General features: G+C 46.3%; 1 protein-coding gene across 1 annotated transcript in view; it reads left to right on the top strand.

The window, feature by feature from the left end:
* The first annotated feature begins 3,773 nt into the window (after positions 1–3,773).
* casc3 (casc3 exon junction complex subunit) overlaps positions 3,774–16,514 on the top strand; it is a 37,727-nt gene continuing 24,986 nt past the window's right edge. Inside the window, exons 1-4 of the mRNA XM_007909875.2 lie at positions 3,774–3,959; positions 8,509–8,536; positions 10,782–10,834; positions 12,468–12,617. Coding sequence (XP_007908066.2) covers positions 3,813–3,959; positions 8,509–8,536; positions 10,782–10,834; positions 12,468–12,617 — 378 coding nt within the window. The 5' untranslated portion in view covers positions 3,774–3,812. The remainder of the gene's footprint in view (positions 3,960–8,508; positions 8,537–10,781; positions 10,835–12,467; positions 12,618–16,514) is intronic.

The raw sequence follows: 16,514 nt of genomic DNA, 5'->3' as shown, positions 1-16,514 counted from the left end.
GATGTTTGTGTGAGTGAATGAGTTGGGAATGTTTGTGTGAGTGAGTGAGTTGGGAATGTTTGTGTGAGTGAGAGAGTTGGGAATGTTTGTGTGAATTGGGAATGTTTGTGAGAGTGAGTGAGTTGGGAATGTTTGTGTGAGTGGGAGAGTTGGGAATGTTTGTGTGAGTGAGTTGGGAATGTTTGTGTGAGTGAGAGAGTTGGGAATGTATGTGAGTGAGTTGGGAATGTTTGTGTGAGTGAGTTGGGAATGTTTGTGTGAGTGATAGTTGGGAATGTTTGTGTGAATGAGTGAGTTGGGAATGTTTGTGTGAGTGAGTTGGGAATGTTTGTGTGGGTGAGAGAGTTGGGAATGTTTGTGTGAGTGAGAGAGTTGGGAATGTTGTGTGAGTGAGTTGGGAATGTTTGTGTGAGTTGGGAATGTTTGTGTGAATGAATGAGTTTGGAATGTTTGTGTGAGTGAGTTGGGAATGTTTGTGTGAGTGAATCATTTGGGAATGTTTGTGCGAGTGAGTTGGGAATGTTTGTGTGAGTGAGTTGGGAATGTCTGTGTGAGTGGGAGAGTTGGGAATGTTTGTGTGAGTGAATCAGTTGGGAATGATTGTGTGAATGAGTGAGTTGGGAATGTTTGTTTGAGTGAGTTGGGAATGTCTGTGTGAGTGGGAGAGTTGGGAATGTTTGTGTGAGTGAATCAGTTGGGAATGATTGTGTGAATGAGTGAGTTGGGAATGTTTGTGTGACTGAGAGAGTTGGGAATGTATGTGTGAGTGAGTTGGGAATGTTTGTGTGGGTGAGAGTTGGGAATGTTGTGTGAGTGAGTTGGGAATGTTTGTGTGAGTGAATGAGTTTGGAATGTTTGTGTGAGTGATAGAGTTGGGAATGTTTGTGAGTGAGAGCGTTGGGAATGTTTGTGTGAGTTGGGAATGTTTGTGTGAGTGAGTTGGGAATGTTTGTGTGAGTGCTCAACACTCTCAATCACACAACATTCCCAACTCACTCACTCACACAAACATTCCCAACTCACTCACTCACACAAACATTCCCAACTCACTCACTCACACAAACATTCCCAACTCACACAAACATTCCCAACTCTCTCACTCACACAAACATTCCCAACTCACTCACTCACACAAACATTCCCAACTCTCTCACTCAATGATTCTCAACTCACTCTCAAACATTCCCAACTTACTCTCACACAAACATTCCTATCTCACTTTTGGATTTCTAACTCACTCTGACACACACACATTCTTCACTCACTCACTCACTCACTCACTCACTCACTCACTCACTCACTCACATTCTTAACTGACTCTCACACAAACATTCCTAACTCACTCTCAGAGACAATCTTCACTGACTCACCCCTTCATTGATGACTCGGTCAAACATTCCCCACTCATGCATTTATTCCTAACTCACTCACATTCCTCATTCTCACAATCCCCACCCAATCACTCAAGAACAACAAAATTACATGTGTAAAGCGCCTTTCACTTTTCTCTGGGCGCCAGACAATCAGTGTTTCAGGCCAAACCTGAGGATCGGGGAGGATGGAGCACAGGGGTGGCAGGAGGGTGACTGTAGGCACATTTGAAGAGGAGGGTCTTGAGCAGATCTTGAAGGAGGCAAGGGAAGGGGCGAGGTGGAGGGACAGTGGGATGGAGTTCCACAGGGTGGGGGCAGAGTGGCTGAAGGCCCACCTGCCAATTGTGAAGCAGGCATATTCCCCACTCACTTGCTTCCTTCCCCCACCACACTCAGTGTTCATTATAATAATCCTTATATTTGGTATAGTACCTTTCATGTCGGGAGAACATCTCAACGTGCTTGAGAGGATATACTGGTGTGTTTTTGTGGATGAAATAATAATAATAATCCTTGCATTTGATATAGTACTTTTCACGTCTTCTCGACATCTCAAAACGCTTCACAGAATAGACTGTAAAGTGAATTGACCATATATTCGTGGGCAAAATAAATCTACACTGGCTGCTTAACCCATAAATTTGATGCTTCACTTCTTCATTCTCTATAAACATTACAATTCCAGAGTGGTAATATAAATCCTGCATGGAAGCAGATTGGATGGCAAGATTAGTGCCTGATTGCCAGACACTTCTTTTGTGACACTCCCCTGGACATTAATATTCATCCAGCCAAAGTAAACTTTACCACCTAATTCTTTTGATACTTTTTCTGAAAAGTTTGACATTCACAGGGAAATACTACAAAAGACCAGTCTGAAAATTGTACAAAGGAAAGCTTTGGAGGAGCAGAATTAGTGGAGCAAAGTTTGAATGCTGTGGTAAGGACAGAACAGCATTTTGTGAACATACTGTTTCTAGAAATTATACTTGCAGAACTCTCAATCACAGTGGCAGATACCATGGATGCAATTTGCTTATTGTGGAGATATTGTGGAGTAGCTCAGTGGTTAGAGCACTCACAAGCGATTCCTAACAGGATGAAATGTTGGGCAAGTTTCCTTACTCCGCACGCCTCTGTTTACCCAGCAGTTAGTAGGAACCCGGTTGTTAGTCGATTGGCAGATCATTTTTCTGGAGGTAATAATTCCTTAAATTGGTCATTCAATCCACGATTATTTGTGGGATGCTGCTGTGCGCAATTGGCTGACACGTTTTTCCCATAAAATATACAGTCAATTCACTGTATAGTATATTCTGTGAAGCATTTGAGACGTCTCAAAGACTTGATAAGGCGCTATATCAAATGCAAAGATTATTATGATTATTATTATATAATTATTATAGCCATGATAGCATATCACAAAGGATTTCTTGGGAAATCTTGAAACCCAAAATAAATGTCGGTCTTGGTTAGCCCTAGTACTGAGAAGATATTTATTTTCACTAACAATTTTATACAAGAATCAAGAAAAACACACAATATAGTGAATGGCAAATCGGAAGACTAGCACCTAATTGATAAAATGAGAAATTATTCATGTGCTGATCAAAATTTATTGTGTGTCAGCCTGGCTCAGTTGGTAGCACATTCACCTCTAAGTCAAAACGAGGATCCACATCAGGGCTTGTAACTATATAGTCTGAAGATGACAATCAAATCCAGTACTGGGGTATTTTTTTGAAGGAATTATTATCCCTGGAAAAGCAATCCACCAATCTACTGACAACCGGTTCCTACTTACTGCTGGGTAAATAGACATGTGGAGTCAGGAAACTTGCCCAACGTTTTGCCGTACCGGGAATCAAACCCAGATCCTCTCGGTGAGCGCTCACCACTGAGCTACGGGAACATGAAGCAATTTGGGACGGCCTCCTAACGTGAAAGGTCCTATTCCAAATATTGATGATTATAAACCAAAAAGGATGATCATTATATTGTCAACGTATTGCTTCGAGTGACTTTTAATGTTGGTTATTTGCCAATTTAAATTGTTGGTCAGGACAATTTATCTGCTGTGCTGGATAACTGCGGTTCTGCTGTAGGTACATGTTAGGCCTGTGCTGGCACTGCTGTGAGTTAGTTATGTGTATTATTCACCAGCCTCCATCCACTCTGCCCTGGTCCAATGTTCCCGCTATAAACCAATCAACTGCGCCATGTGGTTGTGCAACTTTTGAAACTCAGTCCAATTCCCAGAATGCTCCGGGGGAGGCCGGCCCTCGCTGAGGATGAGGACCATGTGATTCTGGCCGCTCCCACAAGGCCAGGAGCATGTCGGGAGTTGCAGTCTTTCCGGCCCACCCGCCCTTTATACTTTGCCCGCAAGTGGCTGCATGCCGAGCGCACTATCACTTCCGGTTGTTCTCAGGCGGCAATATGGCGGACAGGCGGCGGCGGCGCGCGTCTCAGGACAGCGATGAGGAGGATGAGGAGGTGCCCGGGGCCGCAGTGGAAGTTGTTCCCGCTGCCCCTCGTGTCATTGATCTACCCGCAGTTCAATCTCGCGAGGCCGAGTCCGAGTGTGTGAGTATCCCGGTGCTAGAGAGCGGGGCTCGGGGCCTGCCTGGGCCTGGCCTCCAGAGGGCGGCTCCCTGACGGCTCCAGTCACTTGCCCACAGACTGGGAAGCAATATTGTCAGCTGAATATTGGATTAATTGTTAACCAGAGTTTGATCTATTGGCAATAAGTTCAATTATAAAGATTTGCTTTTTAAACAAAATCTGAATTGTAACGTGAGATTTTGTGTTCTGGTCAATGTGGCCCCTCCGCTCTGTCTGTTATTCTCCCTGGATGGTCGTGGCTCTCTCTTGGGTCATGTCATGAGGGAATGGGGGTAGATTGAACAATAAATATTTCTACCTATGTTTGTGTGGAAAAACAACAGCAACAACTTGGATTTATATAGTGCCCTCCACGCTGCACGGCGTCTCAGAGCTTTACAGTCACGGATCCGGGACCGAGCCAGGGGAAGGGGGGGAGCCAGGGGAGGGGGGAGCCAGGGGGAGGGGGGGGGAAGGTGACCAAAGGTGCGGTTGAAAAGAAAGGTGTTCAGCAGAGACCTGAAAATGGGAAGGGAGGGAGCGAGACGAAGGGAGTGAGGATGGCAGTTCCAGAGCCTTGGGGCATAGTGGCTGAATGTACTGCCGCTGAGGGTGGAGCAGAGGATTCGGGGGACGAGGCGGAGGTCAGACCCGGAGGAGCGAAGGCAACGAGTACTGTTTTGAGGAGAGAGGAGGTCAGAGAGGTCGGGGGGTGCAGAGGAGTGCAGAGACTTGAATACAAGGGTGAGGATCTTGAAGTCGATCCTCTCTGGGACAGGCAGTGCAGTCTGGCCAGGACTGGGGTGATCAGGGAGCGGAGTTTGGTGCGGGTGAGAATGTGGGCGGCAGAGTTTTGAATGACCTGGATTTTATGGATGGTACTGGAGGGGAGGCCGGCGAGGAGGGCATTAGAGTAGTCCAGCCGAGAGGTGACAAAGGTATGGACCAGGGTTTCAGCGGCTTTTGGGGAGAGGTATTGGCGGAGACGGGCGATGTGTCGGAGGTGGAAGAAAGCGGTGCTGGTGAGGGACCAGATGTGGGGGAGGAAGGTTAATTGGTGGTCGAATCTGACGCCTAGGTTGCGTACGGGTTCGGAGAGTTTTAGGGGCAGGTCAGGTAGGTGGAGGAGGTGAGAGATTTTAGACATTGACGAGAGCCAAAGAGTATGGCTTCCGTCTTGTCAACGTTCAACTGAAGGAAATTTGCGCTCATCCAGCCCCTGAGATCTGACAGGCAGCTGACAACATCAGGGGACTGGGGGGTCGCAAAGAGAGGTGGAAAAATAGAGTTGGAACTCATTGTCGTTGAAGGTAGTAATGGTTGACTCAGCTGAAACCTCTAGGTGAGAAATGGAAAGTGACACAGGAGAGAAATTTATACACCAATTATTGACTGCAATTTTTTTTAGTAACCTTTTAACTGCATAAGAACTTTCTAGATGAAAGAAGACCAGGGTCCATTCAGTTCGCCTTCCACCATCCCATCGCGTGAACATGTCCCTAACTATACACTGTATTCTACGACATTACTTCCTGAAAGAATTTATATCTAATTTGCTTTTGAACGAATCAACACTTTCTGCTTCCACTGTCTCCCTAGGGATCCTATCCTAGGGATACATTTACTATTCGCTCACTGAAATACTGTAGTGTTTCTGCAGATTTGTTTTGAATTTACCCTCAATCATTTGCAGCCACCTTCTCTGGTTCTGTTATTTTGTACAAGATAAAACAGCTTATCATGGTCTATCTACATCAGGAGGGCAGTTTTTGGCAGTTACCCTATTTGAGAATTAGGGAATATTTGAGCAATATTTTTGTGTTTCCCTTTCAGTAACGTAACATTTACACAGCTCCCTTTCCACGTCGAAAGGACATCTCAAAACGCTCGACATTGCCGGCTGGGCACCTGAGCTGGGGATGGGACCCGAGGGAGGTGGGATGAGGAAGGGAAAATTGACCGAAGGTGCTATCAAAGAGTTAGGTCTTTATGTGTCTTGCACGAGGGGGTGGAGAGAGCAAGTTGGAGGGACTCCAGGAATGTAGCTCCAGAGAGTGGGGGCAAAATGGCAATGGTGAGGCAGATTAGGTGGGGGATCATAAAGCAGGCTGGTGTTCTGCAAAGAGAATGGCTGGGTCAGGAGGTCACAGGGGAGGGGGGAGATTGAAGGACGTAGAGGAATTATTCACTGGGGAAAGAGGAAGCTTTCTGTGAGGAAACCACGCGGACATCACTCTGTGTCTTTCCCAGCTAAGGGAGGTTTCGATCGCCTGTCCTGACAGTTAACCATGAAATGCTACCCTTGCTTCTCCACACTCTCTCCCACCCCCTTCTTTCTCTGTTTTTTCTCAATTATTCTCTCTCACTCCACTTCTCACACCTCCCGCACAATTCTGTCTCTTCACTGTCACACTCTCCCTCTCTCTTTTTCAATCACTCTCACCCCCCCGCTTCCCTCACACACTCTCAATTACTCTCTGTCTCACGCACTCTCTCAATTACTTTCTCTGACACACACACATTCTCTCACTCTCCACACTCTCTGCTCCCACATTCTCTCTGTTTCTTTCTCTCCCCCTCTCCCTCAAACTTTCTCTTCCCCTCCCCCTGTCAATCACTCTCTCTCTCCCACTTTCTCTCATTTATCCACACGGGTCATTATCCACAGCGGGAGGTGCCGGTGGTTGCTAAGGATGGGGTGGATAAGGAGACACACTTGCCTTCTTGACAGACTGCAGTAACGGCTGGCATTATTTTCACTCCACGCTGTGTCCTTCCAATCGCCGGCTCCTGCCGCTACTATGAGAGAACATTCCTCGGGGAGCAGGCGGCCGGGCTGTCTGTTATCCAGTCCCTTTAGAATCTTAAAAAATGCTATCATATTGTCTCTCAACCTTCTCTTTTCCAACTTGAACAAACCCAGATTACTTAATCGCTCCTCAGAATCCAGTCCCTCCATTCATAGAATCATACAGCACAGAAGGAGGCCATTCAGCCCATCATGTCTGGGCCAGCTCTTTAAAAAGAGCTTCCAAATCAATCCCTCTCCCTATAGCCCTGCAAACCTGTCCTCCCCAAATAATTATCTACTTCTCTCTTAAAAGTTGTTATCGAATCGGCTTCCACCAGCCTTTCACTCCCTCTCCCCTCTCTCTCAATCACTCTCTTTCTCTCTCCCCCTCACTCTACTTTTTCACAATCAGCCGGGGCTCAGAAATGGCTGTTTTCCTAATTGTGTGACACACTTCAGTAATGGTCGGCATGATTTCCACTCCCACCTGCTGACTCCTGCCGCTGCCATGTGAGGACGTTTCCTTGGGAGGGTGGGAGGGAGAAGCTTGAAGTGGTGTCAGGATGGATGAAATCATTCACTGAGCTGGATGTGGCCCGCAGCCCGCCTATTGGAGCAAGCTGTTTTAGACGATGTGATTCCAAGTCACAACATAGGGTATGCACCCTTAACCTTCTGACTTGGTGAATGCACCAGGCTGGCACATAAACCATTAGCTCTAGAAAGCAATCTGCCAATTAACTAACAACCTGGTACCTATTTACTCCTGGATGAACATAGACATTTGGAGTAAGGAAAGTTGGCTAAGGTTTCGCCCCACCCAGGTGAGGCAAGAACTCTAAACACTACTCTGCAGAACTCTTGAATTATTTAGTGTACCTTCTGTATGATTTTGTGTGTTTGATGTTGTATATAGTTTTGTGCAATATCGGTCTAGCAATTTTCAGTCTAGGGCTATTTGTGATATACACAGTTTACAAAGTGAAGTTGTGCTGACTGATTCTGTGGCAGAGGGTCTTGGTTTAGAACCATGTGCTCGGTGTACAAACTGCAGAGCTGTGAAATTTTTTCAGACAAAATTAATTTCAGATTTTTCAACTATATGCTTGCTGGTTCAATGCTTAAGCTTCTTGTCACTTTGTATAATTAATCAGCAATCCCTGGATTGCTGATTGAGATACAGCAGAAGCCGCTTTAGCTGATTAACCCTGGACCCCGTTTAATCCAGACAAAACGCTGTGCTGGTCGCGCTGTTTTTACTCGCTCTGTGTCTCGAGCAGCTCTGGAATGGAGATGGGAGGAGTAAATTGTGATTGACAACAGACCCCAACCATTCACAAGCAGTTTCAGGCTGTCAATCGCCTCTGAGCCACTGCTGATTGTCCTGTTCCCGTCCAGTGGGGATGGCAATGGAAGGAAGGTGGGAAGAGAACTTCTGTTAGCCTGTCCCAATATGTTCATCTTAAATGACTTCCACTCTATCTTGTAATAGTGTATACTGATTGGTCCAGATGGGTGGGGTGGGGGTTGTTGCTGTTCGGCTTAATATGCTACAAGCACTGGGTGGCATATATTTAGAGCTCATTAATGTTGGTTCAGTAGGGATGGGATGGAAACAAAAGTAATGATCATTAATGACCACCAATTAGAGACCCAGGAGTTGAGGTGGACAGGAGTTGAGGTAGTCAGTCTAATGAATTACTATAAACAATTGCTAATTCAAGTCTATTTCTTTCACAGGAGAGTGAAGATGGCATAGGAGGTGATGGTAAGTACAATGGCCAAATTAAACAGATTAGCTTTAGGCAGGAGCCACTATTAAACCTTTCGTATCAGACAACATCTTCAGGAATATTCTGTTCATGCAGATTTTATCCCTACTATTGTTTAAACCACTCAATTATATTACACTTGGTTTTAACAGCAACCAGACTGAATAATTGACGTATTGTCACCAACTGAGTGCAGCAAATAAGAATTTTCAAACATCTGTCCATGTGCAAATAGCAATCCTGACACCATGGCCACAGTAGTTATTTTGGAAAACTTTTATAATTGTTTAAAAAGCTGAGTGCAGCTACATAGTTAAACAGCTTCGGTACCTAAAGCAGGTGAACCAACAGGCAGACGATTTAATCCGGCCTGAGACCATTTCCAGCTTTGGGCTGCCCCCTCCCTCCCCTTCTTCCTCCCTGACAGAGGCAAACCATCCTCTCATTGCAGCGTCAGGAGCTGGCGGTTGGGAGCACACAATGAGGGGAGTGGAAATAATGCAGACCGTTACTGCAATGTGTCAGGAAGCCCCTCCCGAGCTGAGAGGAAGACAAACAGGTCTCCTTATCCAGGATAATAATTGTGTGAGAGAGAGGGATCGTCTGACTGGGATTGCTTGATTGACCGAGAGATTGGGATTGCGACAGGATGTGTGAATGAGAATGTAAGAGAAAGAGACTGAGTGAGAAAGGTTGAGAGAGAGTGTGAGAGGGGAGGGGCAGTGAGAAAGACTGAGAGAGGGGGAAAGAGAAAGATTGAGAGGGGGGAGAGAGGGTGTGTGTGTGAGCGAGAATTGAGAGAGAGAGTAATTGGGGAGAGAGCAAAACCGAGAGAAGAGACGTGAGGGGAGTCTTTTGTGGTTCACTGTCAGGACAGATGATTGAAACCTCCCTCGGCCGGGTGGACCCAAGCACAGACACCGAGTGATGTGCCGGGCAGTTTCCTCACAGAAACCTCCTTCTTTCCACAGTGAGAAACTCCTCGATGACTTTCCTCCCCCCCACCCTAACTCTGTCACCTCCTGACCCAGCTATTCCCTTTGCCCAGCAAACACTGCCTTGCTACATGTCCCCCACCCCAACTGCTCAACTTTCGCCATTTTGCCCCCGCTCTCTGGAGCTCCATTCCTGGAATCTCCCCGACTCCCCTCCTCCCTCCTTGACTGTCATCTTTTTCCCCTTCCCATCCCACTTCCCTCAGCTGACAGCTCAAGCGCTTTAAGTAGTCGTTCTGATGTTACAAAGGCGCAGAGTAAATGTTATAATAATAATCCTTGCATTTGATATAGCGCGTTTCACATCTTCTAGACGTCTCAAAGCGATTCACAGAATATACTGTAAAGTGAATTGACTACTTGTGGGTGAAACGCGGCAGCCAATTGCGCACAGCAGTGTCCCACAAATTTGAATGACCAAATTTTTTTCCCCCAATGTTTCTGGAAGGGAAACACAACAATATTGCTTATGGGGCCCCCCCCCGACCTAAACAATTGGAGGCTTGAGGCTTTTTCGCCATCAAGCATTATATATTTTTTGATGTCTTGCTACCAGTCTGCTGTTTTCACTGCAGGCAGAGGTGGTCTTAGTGTTGGTGAAGATGATTACAGTCTTCTGCTTGACTAGACTGCTTGGTTTATCCTGCGTATTTCAGTACTATTGTAGGCAAACACGTTTTACTGACTAAGTCTGGGTTAAGTTAGCTTATTACTTCAGTTGTCACTTAAACATAGCCTCCTTCTGCGCTGTAGATTTCTATTTGGCCCATCGAGTCCACCATAGCTCACAGAGCAAGGACATCAATTCAATCCCAACACCCTGCCTTATCCCCGTATTCTTTTAAGCCCCTCTCTTTCATACACCTGTCCGCTTCCCTCTTGAAAGCCCCTTGTTGTGTCACCTTATCTAATTCCACCAATTGTTGGTGTTGGTGGGACACTGCTGTGTGCAATTGGCTGCCGTGTTTTGCCCACAAATATGCAGTCAATTCACTTTACAGTATATTCTGTGAAGCGCTTTGAGACGTGAAAAGCGCTATATCAAATGCAAGGATTATTATATTAGTATTATAATTGTATTATGAGAGCCAAAGTTGGAAACCATGTAGCTGCCTACACATCATTGTTCTTTTACAAAATGATCTGAAGTACGTAAAAAATATTTGCTTCTGCTGAATTTGTTGCCACGTTCACTGATTGTTTTTGCACAGTACTCTTATATGGTATATATTTTTTTTAATTACAGCTGTTGTACTCTCAGACTATGAAAGTGCAGAAGAAAATGGTTCTCAGAAATCTGTAAGTCTCACAGTTTAAAATAATTCTCCTTTCTTAGCATGCATTTCTGAACTTGATAGTCTACTACAAAATGGGTGCCTTTTAAAGTAGTAATTGGTAATGCAAAGTGCAAAGATGGGACCTGTGTAATGGCCATAGAGGAGAAGGGGGAGGAGGAGACAGGCTTTTGTCTGTACTGGTAGTGAGTCGTGGGCCTATACTACATTGTGCTTGTGCTGGAGGTTGTATTTTGTGCTTTATTGAGCTGGTGATCTCAGAGTTGCTGTACTTACTTGACTACCTGTTAGCAAATTTGATGAGGTTTTGAATTGTAGTACCTTTGGCATGAGTGACAAAACGTACAGGCCTGCATTTTTGGGCTTCCTCTTACTGGTTGCACTTTGCATTATGCACTCTTTTTTCCTGTATCCTGCTTCTGCTCGGGAGACCCTGTTCCTCAGCGCTGCTTCTTACCTGTTTCTCTCCCTGATCTACTATTGTCCTTCTCTGTTCTGGGGTCATTGTAGGAAATCAAATTTTATTGCATAATGCTTCCTCTGTTCTTCATTAACCTTTTTGTCCGATGTCTGAATAATCTCTTCTACTATTGTGGCTTCTTTCACCCGCTTCTGTTGAGCCTAACTGTCTGATCTCTTCCAGGCTATTTCTAGTTCTTTGCTCATTTAATTACAGTATTTCCCGCTGCGCTTGTCTTAGAAAATCCAACCCGTTTCCACTCTCTCATGATTCGTTTTGCAAATGGAAGCATAGTTAGTGGCTTGGATTTTTGTATTCCTTACTTTAAGAGTAACAATTCTGGTTATAATATAATTTTTACTTGGTTCTACTCTTAGAATCTTAGAAAGTTCACAGCACAGGAGGCCAGTGTTTTGTATTGGTAACTGGCTTCCTCCGGGACGCTGTACATACAGCGGGTAAATATAGTGAAAATTTGGAAAACAACTTAAGAACCAAATTTGAGTATTGTTTAAAAATGACTGAACGGTAGGGCATTAAAAACGACTTAAGAGGTAATGGTCGATAATACAAACCAATCCTACTGTAATGGGATGATTTGGGTCCATAAACTCCCTCTTTGTAATGGAGAGTGCAAAAGAATGGCGGCCAATCAGTGGCTCTTCCACATCATCAGGTTGTTGCTGATGCCACTTCCTACGTGATGTGCACTGTGCGTAGTAAACACTGACATGTAGTAACGTCAACAGCACATCCTGTGCATACATGGCAGTTATTGGCAAGTATACTGAACTTGTATTGGTGTAGTCTGTCCCTAGTGTCACCACACTGTAAGGAGACCCACTCTATACTACCTAATCGCAGTAACTGGGTCAGCCTGTACTTTGTGAATGTTGGCTCTGGGTCAGTGAACAATAAGAATGTGTTGGAAAGTAAATGATGATTAGCAAGTGACGATGGATTTGTACTGATGTGGATGTTTTTGGAATGTATGGCCAGCTGATCTATGATCAATAGAATGTGCTGATAGAAGACAGCTGACTACAGTGAATTTTATGTATATGGTAGTGGAGGGCATCATTTTAGAAAAGGCACATTTAGTGGAAAATGCATCTGAAATGTTTGATTTTAATTGCCTGCGCTCTTTTAGTGTCACTTAACCAGTCTTTACATGCAGGGGGGTGATGATGAAGATGGAGAATACAGTGAGGAAGAAGGTCCAAAGGAGGAAATGAAAAAAATCAATGATGAAAATGAATCCTTAAAAGAAGGCAAACCTGAAGAGAAGGGAACAGTAACAGGAGAGAGACAGAGTGGTGATGGGCAGGTAATGTGGTTTGTGCATTTATTTTTACAGAATGTTATATCTGCACAAAACCTAGTTAAACAGCCACCCGTAATCACATCTGTTATTCAAGGATCAACTGCAATTTTTCAAATGATTCCTCAAATTTTAATTATTCCAAATGATCCCATTTTGTTGTGCTTTAAAATACATGCCTTCCACTGACCAGAGTAATGTATATTATATACCAAAGAATATTGTAAATGAAATTTAATCCAGGAAAATGCAAGGTAATATGTTTTGGGAAATAAGGAGAAAGGAAATGTACATGAAATCAACTATTTCCTTGCCTTGCTTTTCCTCTCCTGTCTCACTGCTGCCCAGCATCCCATTGTCAGCTTTATACATCAATCGAGTCACGCATCATTTTTGCCCCCAAAACTCACAGTCACTACACTTTACAATGTATGAGTCCTCTGAACTCCTCTCCCTCTGGCCTTCAACCGTCAATGACTCCTCTTCTCCTATCACCCTCCTCCACAACACCCTCTCCTCCACACTCGACACTCTTGCCCCCATCATCTCCCGTACTGTCTCCTACTCTCGCTCCTCCCCCTGGTTCACCACTCACCTCTGCTCTCTGAAGAGCCAGGTGTGGGCCGCTGAATGTACCTGCCTCAAATCTGGCCTAACGATCCACCGACAAATCTGGCTGGACCTCCTCAAAATCTACCGCTCCACTCTAGCCTCGGCCAAGTTGTCCTTCTACTCCAGGATAATCCTGGAGGCGAAGAACAACCCCAGGCTTCTGTTTTCTACCACATCCCGACTCCTCCGTCCCCCCCGCCACCCCGCGCAGGTCATCTCCTCCAACCTTCACTGTGAGGAGATGCTGGATTTCCTTGAATCCAAAATCAAGGGAATCCGCTCCGCAGTCACTCCCCCTCCAACCTCCACCCACCCCCTCCCTCCCACACTCCGACTCCTACCCATCCTCCCCTACACACCTTTGTACCCGTTTCCCCACCCTCTGTCACCAAACTCATCCTATCCCTGAAACCCACCACCTGCTCCCTTGACCCCATCCCCACTCCACTCCTTATCTCTCAGCTCCACCTCCTTGCCCCACATATCACAGACATCATCAACCTGTCCCTCTCCTCTGGCTCTGTTCCCATTCCCCTAAAAACTGCCATCATCACTCCCACTTTGAAAAAACCCTCCCTTGATGCGTCGCAGCTATCAAGCTACCGGCCCATCTCCAACCTCCCCTTCCTGTCCAAGGTCCTTGAAAGAGTTGTCGCCTCCCAACTGCGCTCTTTCCTCTCCACCCATTCATTATTCGAACCCCTTCAGTCGGGTTTCCGTGCTGCCCATAGCAGAGAAACCGCCCTGGTCAAGGTCACCAATGACATCCTGACCATCTGCGACCAGGGCTCCCTCTGCCTCCTCGTCCTCCTCGACCTATCGGCAGCATTCGATACGGTCGACAACCCTATCCTCCTCCACCGCTTGTCCTCCCACCTCAACCTTCAAGGCCCTGTCCTTGAGTGGATTAGGTCGTACCTCTCCCACCGCCTTCATTTTGTTTCCACAAACGGCTTTTCCTCCAGCCCCCGCACTGTCTCGTGCGGTGTCCCTCAGGGCTCTGTCCTCAGTCCCCTCCTCTTCACCCTCTATATGCTCCCCCTGTGGTGACATCATCCGCAGACATGGGGTTAACTTCCACATGTATGCGGATGACACCCAACTCTACCTTTCCTCCTCTACCCTCAACTCCACGACCACCGATGTCCTGACAGCTGCCTGTCCGACATCGAGTCCTGGACGAGAGACAACTTTCTTCAGTTCAACGTGCGCAAAACTGAGGCCCTCCTGATTGGCTCACGTCAGCGCCTCCGCACCTCAGGCGCTGACAGCATCAGCATCCAAGGCTGCACTCCACCTCTCAAAGCCGGACAGGAACCTCGGTATTCTGTTCGACCCTGAGCTGTCCTTTCTTCCTCATATCCGCGCCACAACTGGCACCGCCTTCCATCACCTCCGGAATATCGCCAGACTACGGCACTACCTCACCCCTCACGCTGCTGAAACTCTGGTCCACACATTTATCACCTCAAGGCTGGACTATGGGAACTCTCTCCTCGCCGGCCTTCCCGGCCCTCCCTCCACACTGCAGGTCATTCAGAACTCTGCAGCTCGTGTACTGTCCCGCACCAGGCTTCGCGACCACATCACTCCCACCCTCGCTCGCCTCCACTGGCTCCCCATCCCCCAGAGGATCGAATTCAAAATCCTCATCCTCACCTACAAGGCCATTCACGGCCTTGCTCCCTCCTACCTCTCTGACCTACTATCCCCCTACTTACCTGCCCGTACCCTCCGTTCCTCTGGCTCCGGTCTGCTCCACATCCCCCGCCCCAACCGCCCTACCATAGGTGGCCGTGCCTTCAGCCCCGAGGCTCTGGAACTCTATCCCCCAGTGCCTTCGCCTTGCTTCCTCCCTTTCCTCCTTCAATGCCGGTCTCAAGACCTTTCTCTTTGACCGTGCCTTCAGCTCCCCTCTCAACTCTCTACCCCCTCCTCGCCCCCTCTCTTCCCTCCCCTCACCCTGACCACTTCCCCCCTGCTCGGGTCCTGACCCAACTGTACAGGGCCTTGGGACGTCCTCCCCACGTGAAAGGCGCTCTATAAATGGAATCTTGTTGTTGTTGTATCCTGTGAAGCTCTTTGAGACATCTCAACATTGTGATAAAAGTGCTTTATCAAATGCAAGCATTATTATTACAATTCTGGTGGATTCCAGATGCCAGGAGACCAAGGCTGCTTGAGAACCAGTTATGTAAGGTCATGTAATGGAAATGAAGTATTAGAGAGAGTGAAAGATGCAAAAACAGATTCTTGCAAAAGACCTGATGAAACCGTTTTTACATAGAATATCATAAAATCATACAGCACAGAAAGAGGCCATTCGGCCCATCGCGTCTGCGCCAGCTCCTAAAAGAGCAATCCAACTCAATCCCACCGTCCGCTTTCTCTCCATAGCCCTATAATCCTGTCCTCCCCAAATACCCATCTACTTCTCTCTTAAAAGTTGTTATTGAATCGGCTTCCACTACCCTTTCAGGTAATGCATTCCAGATCCCAACAACTCGCTGGGTGAATTTTTTTTTCCTAACCTCTGTTTCTTTTAACAACTGTCTTAAATCGGTGTCCTCAGGTTACTGACCCGCATGCCAATGGAAATAGCTTTTCCCGGTTCAACCTATCAAATACTCTCATGATCTTGAAAACCTCTATTAAATCCCTTCTTAATCTTCTCCTCTAGGGAGACTAATCCTAGTTTCGCTAACCTCTTCTCATAACTAAGGTCCTCCATTGCTGGTACTATCCTCTGCACCCTCTCCAATGCCCTAACATCTTTCCTAAAGTGCGATGCCCAGAACTGAACGAGGTACTCCAACTGAGGCCTAACCAGCATTTTATAAATATTCAACATAACCTCCTGACTTTTGAATTCTATGCCCCTATTTATAAAACCTGGTATCCCATATGCTTTTTTAACAGCTGTATCGACCTGTCAGCCACCTTCAGAGATTTGCTTATGTGGACCCCCAGATCTCTTTGTTTGTTTGCCCTATTTAAGATTGTACCATCAGCTTATATTGCCTCTCCTCATTCTTCCTACCAAAATGCAACACTTCGCATTTCTCTATGTTAAACCACATCTGCCACATTTCTGCCCATTTTGCCAATCTGTCTAAGTCCTCTTGGAGTCTGGTGCTATCCTCACCATTAACTACTTTTCCTAGCTTAGTATTAGCCTGCAAATTTGGGAATCGTGCTCCTTATATCCAGGTCCAGACCATTAATACAGATCAAAAAGAGCAGTGGTCCCAATACCGACCCCTGAGGGACATCACTACACACCTCCCTCCA

This window comes from Callorhinchus milii, unplaced genomic scaffold (assembly GCF_018977255.1).
Source record: "Callorhinchus milii isolate IMCB2004 unplaced genomic scaffold, IMCB_Cmil_1.0 Scaffold23, whole genome shotgun sequence".
Lineage (NCBI taxonomy): Eukaryota > Metazoa > Chordata > Chondrichthyes > Chimaeriformes > Callorhinchidae > Callorhinchus > Callorhinchus milii.
This window is presented reverse-complemented; position numbering and strand designations above follow the sequence as displayed.